The sequence below is a fragment of the Sinocyclocheilus grahami genome, unplaced genomic scaffold (genome assembly GCF_001515645.1).
Source record: "Sinocyclocheilus grahami isolate Dianchi unplaced genomic scaffold, SAMN03320097.WGS_v1.1 scaffold340.1, whole genome shotgun sequence".
Taxonomy (NCBI): Eukaryota; Metazoa; Chordata; class Actinopteri; order Cypriniformes; family Cyprinidae; genus Sinocyclocheilus; species Sinocyclocheilus grahami.
The window spans coordinates 1016161-1023562 of NW_015505519.1; the positions used below are offsets into that span (position 1 = coordinate 1016161).

General features: G+C 35.3%; 1 protein-coding gene across 1 annotated transcript in view; it reads right to left on the reverse strand.

Annotated features, from left to right (window-relative positions):
- LOC107603074 (MAP/microtubule affinity-regulating kinase 3-like) overlaps window positions 1-7402 on the reverse strand; it is a 70824-nt gene that overhangs the window by 56690 nt on the left and 6732 nt on the right. Inside the window, exon 3 of the mRNA XM_016295771.1 lies at window positions 7171-7224. Within this exon, the coding sequence (XP_016151257.1) occupies window positions 7171-7224 (54 nt within the window). The remainder of the gene's footprint in view (window positions 1-7170; window positions 7225-7402) is intronic.

The following is a 7402-nucleotide window of genomic DNA, read 5'->3' on the forward strand; positions in this document are numbered from 1 at the left end:
GTACGTGTATATGTATATATATATATATATATATATATATATATATAATTAATTATGTGGTATTAGTTGCGAGATAAATGCTAGAAAATTTGTATACATCCCCCCCAAATAAATAAATAGATGAAAAAAATTTTACGAATGCATAAATAATTTTATAACACCAAAACTACAAACAATAATACATTTACATTTAGTAATTTAACAGACGCTTTTATCCAAAGTGACAAAGTAGAAGCAATCAGACCAATGAGAGAGCAACAATATACAAGTGCTGTGACATGTCTCAGTTAGTCTAGCACAGTGCACATAGCAAGGTGTTTTTTTAATTAGACCAAAACGAATAGAATAGAATAGAATAGAATAGAATAGAATAGAATAGAATAGGTAAGTGCTAGTATTAAGTGGTCAGGTGATGGCGAAAAAGATGTGTCTTTAGATGTTTTTTGAAAATGGCTAAAGACTCAGCTGCTCGGATTGAGACAGGCAGGTCGTTCCACCAGCTGGGAACAGTCCAGGAAAAGGTCAGTGAGAGGGATTTTGTGCCTCTTTGGGATGGCACCACGAGGCGTCGATCATATGCAGAACGCAAGCTTCTGGAGGGCGCGTAGGTCTGAACAAGCGAGTTTAGGTATATTGATGCAGCACCAGTGGTTGTCTCGTAGGCAAGCATCAGTACCTTGAATCTGATGCGAGATAATAATAATAGTGTTGTATTAGTTGTGGGGATGTAACGATTACCGGTTTGACGATAAATCGTGATAAAACACCCCACGGTTAGTATTACCGTTTCATATTTTAATTATCACTATAACCGTATTCGATTACCGCGATTTGAACAAATGAGGATAAATAAATACGGTACTGCACAGGGCTCCAGTGTGCGACCAAATGGGCGCATTTTGCGATAATTTTTTCTGCCGGTGTGACTAAATTTTGGTGCGACCACCGCATTGTTTAACTCATAAGCGCTGCATTTCTATTGCATGTGAGAAACATCAAACGGCAAACGAAACTGAAAGCATTCATCAAAGAAACCTGAAAAAAATCCACTGTTTTCAACATAATAAATTATTTTTGAGCAGCAAATCAGAATATTAGAATGATTTCTGAAAGATCACGTGACTGGAGTAATGATGCTAAAAATATATCTTTGAAATCACAGGAATGAAATGCATTTTAAAATAGAAAACAGTTATTTTAAATAGTAAAAATATTTCAAAATGTTACTGTTTTTGCTGTACTTTGGATCAAATAAATGCAGGCTTGGTGAGCAGAAGAGAATTCTTTAAAAACAATAAAAATTCATTTTTATTTCATTTCATTTTCATTTCATTTTTCATAAGTTTGTATGCACAGACATCTGTTGTGGGCGTTCTTGGCAGTTTTTACGAGGCTTTTTTTAAATAAGTCTTCATATCAATATCGGAATTATATCGTATCGACCGAAATTAATAAATATATCGTGATATAAATTTAGGCCATATCGTCCAGCCCTACGTTATGCTATGGATTATGCTAGGCTCTCTTTTTTATTTATTTGATTCCTCAGTGTTTGCTAAACGTTCTGTAATTTATTAGTCGGTATATAATACAGCATGTGGTGTGTGCCATGCCTCGTCTTATTCATTTTTGTTAATAAAAGTTTTATAAGTTAGTTTGTCATCGTATCTTACTGTTTTATTGTTGTTATGCTTTTTAATTAAGAATAACAATGAAGCCATCTTTTGTTTTAGTCTTAAAAAGTGAAAGGTGTGTAGATCAAAAAACGGACCGAATTAGCATGCCCTGCTGTAAATTTTGACCGGTTGATGAAAAACAAGCTTATGTGGATTCTACACATTTAAACAATGAGGTATCTAGTATTATTTATGGAGCAGATAAATACATATAATCATTTATTAATCAATTATCATTTTGACTTTTCTTTATTTAAAAGCTGAAATGTGAGGTTAACCATTTATGAAACTTTTTCAAAGCTTTATTTGAACATTTACATTAGATATTTGAACATGCTATTAGATAAACTGTTGTCAGTCATGTTGTCATTTAAAATCCGGACATCATTGGCAATGTTATTGTTTTAGTTATGCAAACTAAAACTCATTTTATTTGTTGTTTGTTGATTTTAAATGTAAAACTTGGTGAAATGATTTGTGTGTTAGTACTTTTTGAACATTCCCAGCACATTTTAACAATACCGTGATAATACTGATAAGCGTGATCATTTTGGTCACTATAATTGTGATAAGAAATTTTCCTACTGTTACATCCCTAATTAGTTGCTAGATAAATGTGAGAAAATGTCTATACCTCCCCCTCCAAAAAAAGTAAATAAATAAATACATTCATTTATAACAACAACAATCATAATAATTATAGTATGGTATTAGTTGCTACATAAATGCTAGAAAATGTGTATATATGTCCCCCTCCAAATAAATAAATAGCAATTTATATTACTACTACTATTAATAATAATAATGGTGTGGAATAAGATGCTAGATATGAATACGTTACCAAGGTGCATCATCAATATTTTTGGTCAGTTGTCCCAGAAAAGAAAGACTATACATCTTATTTGCATATAAAAGGTAATTTTGTCAACATTTAGAAGTACAGTAGCATACAGATGACTTGAAAACAAACAAATACAAACTAAAAACCACAAAACTCTAATTGTGATTTGATACGGTCTCAAATTAACAGTTAAAAACTCCTGAAAACAACCAGAAACATAATTAAAGGTACAGTCCATCCAAAAACGAAAGATCTTCTGTCATCACATTCATACCCTCATGCTGTTCCAAACCTGTATGACGGACTTTGTCTTCTGTGGAACACAAAAGAAAACAATTCGAGGAATTGCTACATAAATGCTAGAAAATGTGTATATATGTCCCCCTCCAAATAAATAAATAGCAATTTATATTACTACTACTATTAATAATAATAATGGTGTGGAATAAGATGCTAGATATGAATACGTTACCAAGGTGCATCATCAATATTTTTGGTCAGTTGTCCCAGAAAAGAAAGACTATACATCTTATTTGCATATAAAAGGTAATTTTGTCAACATTTAGAAGTACAGTAGCATACAGATGACTTGAAAACAAACAAATACGAACTAAAAACCACAAAACTCTAATTGTGATTTGATACGGTCTCAAATGAACAGTTAAAAACTCCTGAAAACAACCAGAAACATAATTAAAGGTACAGTCCATCCAAAAACGAAAGATCTTCTGTCATCACATTCATACCCTCATGCTGTTCCAAACCTGTATGACGGACTTTGTCTTCTGTGGAACACAAAAGAAAACAATTCGAGGAACGCTGAAATCTAAAACAACATTGGACCCCATTGACTTTCACTGTACAGACAGGCAGTTTTTTCTAATATATCTTCTTTTGTATTCCTCAGAAAAAATTAAGTCATACAGGTTTATGAGGGCAAGTAAATGACAACCTAATCTATATAGTATTAATATGACGTGTGGGGACTGATATGGGCTAGGGCTGGGTATCGAGTTCGATACTTTTTAGGCACCGATCGAATTGCCTCGATACCATTGAGTATCGAAAAACGTCTCGTCGTTCGGTACCAAATTTTGATACCTAAGGGGTTAATCTCATCAGTCGTCAGTGAGCCAATAAGCCTGCAGCACTAGCCGGTGTGTTCGACTAGAAGAGGTGCGCCCTGCAGATCGATCATTCGCAAGAGCGATTCGAAAGCGCACGGAGCAGTCTGCTCTCTTAGCTCTCGTGGTACTGTAATACACCAACCGGTCTGCACAGTCGGTCCGTGCCAAGTCGAACACACCAACTAGTTAACACCGGTTACACTCAGAGATGTGGCTTTTATATTCCGCTTTTACTCAAAACTCACTTTAAACCACCATCGAGTGTTTGTAATAACTTCCGATTGCCGTCTAATGTGTGTTTTGGCCATGTATTGTTGCTGAAATTAAATGTTATTACCTCTGACTCGGAGTCAGAGCAGCGATCATGGAAGAGAGAACACAAGCAGACAGCGCTGGAAGCTGCTAACGCTCATCAGTAAATCGGTGGAAAATAAATAGAAATCATTATTCTGTCTCAGCTATGCATTTTAAAACTAGTGTAAATGTAGCCTAACAGATGTGCAAACTGAAGACTATTTGAGCTTTATTAAAACTATTTGCACTGATTTATTCTGTTGGTTACATTTTGTTCCTTTGTGCAGTGGCTCAGGAGACGAGTCTTTGAGTTTGTATAAACATCAACAAGCTGAAAAATAAAACCAAAGTTTTTTTTTTAGATAACGTAATCTTGTTCAAATGGATTTCATAAAATTGGTATCGAAAAAAGTATCGTTCAGGAACCGGTATCGAAGTCAAGGAAAAAATTTTAACGATGCCCAGCCCTAATATGGACTACGTCAATATGGGTCAGACGTTTAGATAAACTCTAGCACTGCCATCCAAGCCATTGTCTGGGCCGTTCCTCCACTGACGTCCACTACTGACGATATTATTACCAAACGGGGTCATCGCTTCCCATTCACTCCCACATGTGGGTCTCATTAGAAAGTCCAGAGAAGAAAACAACAATCCACTTACACAACAAGCAACACTCAAGACCTTCGCCAAAGATCCCAGCACATATAAACTGCCATTATAAAAGCTTGTTTTTGCACCTGATACTGAATCTAATGCTTAAGTGAAAAATAGGATAAGATAGAAAGATAAAGCTGAAACCAGAACTGAACAAGTTCTTCCAGTCAATCTGTGACCCAGTTTTGCTTGAGAAACCCTGGTCTCTACAGAAAGCAAGTGAGGGGGAGTGCATCTACCTTGTTACTTGTAATTTAGCTGAGGTTTTTATCCAAAACGACTTGCAAGGAAAGTCTCTAAGGACTCAGTTCTTCAACTGCACCTATTGCAACCTTTATATTTGCAGTGTAGCATGTTACCCATTTGGATACCAATACCCTAACATCCTCTTTTACCTTAATAATATAAAAGATCAGACATGAGATATCAGAGCTCTGAAATGTCAAGCAGTGAAAGTGAGTAACGGCTGCAGGTTCTGAATCAGCGGTGAAAATGACTCAGCCTCCTGTCCAGGACTATGAAGTACAGACGAGCAGTCATTACACACTGTCATTGACATGAGTTATGGACAGAGGTATCTTTGCAGAGGTCGAGACAAAAAAATAATACAAATGAAGGGCTGTACTATGCTTGAACAATACTAAAATAATTAGACATCAAATGTCGACATTTGAACTAACATTAATCATGGCATTTAGAATAAACTGGTCATATTATTTATGGTCGCGTAGGCTTAAAACATACACAAAAGTCTTGAGGTCGGTAAGATTTTAAATGTTTTTGAAAAAAGTCTCTTATTCTCACTTAAGGCTGCATTTTCTTTGATCAAAAATACAGTAAAAAAACAGTAATACAGTGAAATATTATTGCAATTCACAATTGTATATATTGTAAAATGTAATTTATTACTTTGATGCAAAGCTGAATTTTCAGCATCATTACTCCAGTCTTCAGTGTCACATGATTCTTCAGAAATCATACTAATATGCTGATTTGGAGATCAAGAAACATTTCTTATTATCAATGTTGAAAACAGTTTTGTGGTGTCATATTTTCATGAAAACCATGATACTATTTTCAGCATTGTTCGATGAATAGATTTCAAAAGAACAGCATTTATTTAAAAAGGAAATATTTTAACATAACATTATAAATGGCTTTACTGTCACTTTTGAGCAATTCAGTGTGTCCTTTCGGAATGAAGGTACTAATTTCTTTAAAAAAAAAAAAATTTGAACAGTAGTGTATATTATTAAATACCCAGCCATATTTAAAATTAGTAGTAGGCTGTCATATCAACCAGGAAAAAAAAAAAAGTAACAGACATTCCCACCTTTTGTGTTCATTTGATAATATTTTTAATGATTTTGGAGTAAAACTTGTCTGAATGTTAATTTAATTTCCACACTTTTAAAATACATTTGTCATTATTTAATATACAGTATAGAAAGATAGACAGATCGAGAGATACATATACATCTGTATTAGCCATAACATTCAGTCACTTTAAAAAGACATCTAACAATTCATTTGCTAACCCATATTGTCTAAATTTTCTTTTCCACCATTACTTTAAAGGAAATTTTGCAAATGAGTTACTCCTTTCATGCCTTCAATTAAAAACTCAATGTAAAGCAAACCAAACAAGGACAGATGATTTTCAATACTAACCAACAGACCTTCATTAATCAACCTCAGGTTATTGAGGACATGACATCTTAATTGGAAATACATACTGGGAGTCGCAGTGGGCTGCACTGGGGCTCAGTCACACTCAGTCTTTCCCCTTATGCACCAAACCGATCACCACCTTCCCTCCTGAGACACAACCTAAGCCAAGGGCTGTCAATCGGCTCGCAAATGGAAAACGGCCTAAATCAATGGCCTGGAAAAACAAGTGCCAGCTAATTATAGGGAAAAGGGCAGCCAGCGGAAGAGAACATCAACACCTCACATTGGCCTCAATGTGACAATGCGATCTATATGGTCCACCCAGATGAAAAAAAATGCACAAAGGTCACAATTTTTTTTTGGCACGAAATATGACATCAGAAATGACAAACTCCAGAAGACCCAAGCTAAGCAAAGAGTCCCTTCTAAGCGCTCTGCTTTCCACTCTGCATATGTGTAGTTATTATTCGAGCCTCTCATTCTGATTTCTCGGCTCCTGCTATTATTAGCTGCCTCTGAAATCCAAGTCCACTGAGGGTTCCTCTATCAGCTACTGCTCTCCCATCATGCACCACTCTGAACAGAAGTCCCTTTGATTTTTGGTTTGCATCTTGTGCTGATGAAAACGAATGTGTCAACTAATGTCAAATCAAAAAGATAACAACGGGGATTTAAAAAATAGGCAATAAAACAAGCAGTCCAAAGGCAACCATCCCTTGCAAAGAAATACAGTAATGCTGCTATCTACATATGTGGTTAATGTTTAATTTGCTCTGGAAGGACAAAAGGGGATTCCATTCTCGCACACTCTTGTCCTTAAACCAGTAAAAGAGAAAAGGATAGGGAGACTGAGAACGAGGGGGAGCGGATTTTTATAGCTCAGCAGTAATCCTGAAATGTTTACCTTTTGAAGGCTGGTAGGATTAAGTTGTGTCTTATCAATTATTTTTATGGCCACCTGAAGGAAAAAGAGAAGAAGAAAAAATAAATTTCACAGCCTTGTTCAATGAAGTCTGAGAGTAGCCAGTAAAAGAGCATCAACAATACGATTTTAACTCTGCAGCTCAACTCAACATCATGGTGCAAGTCAGGAACAAGTCTAGATCGTATTTCATCCCCAAATCAAACGAAAAAAA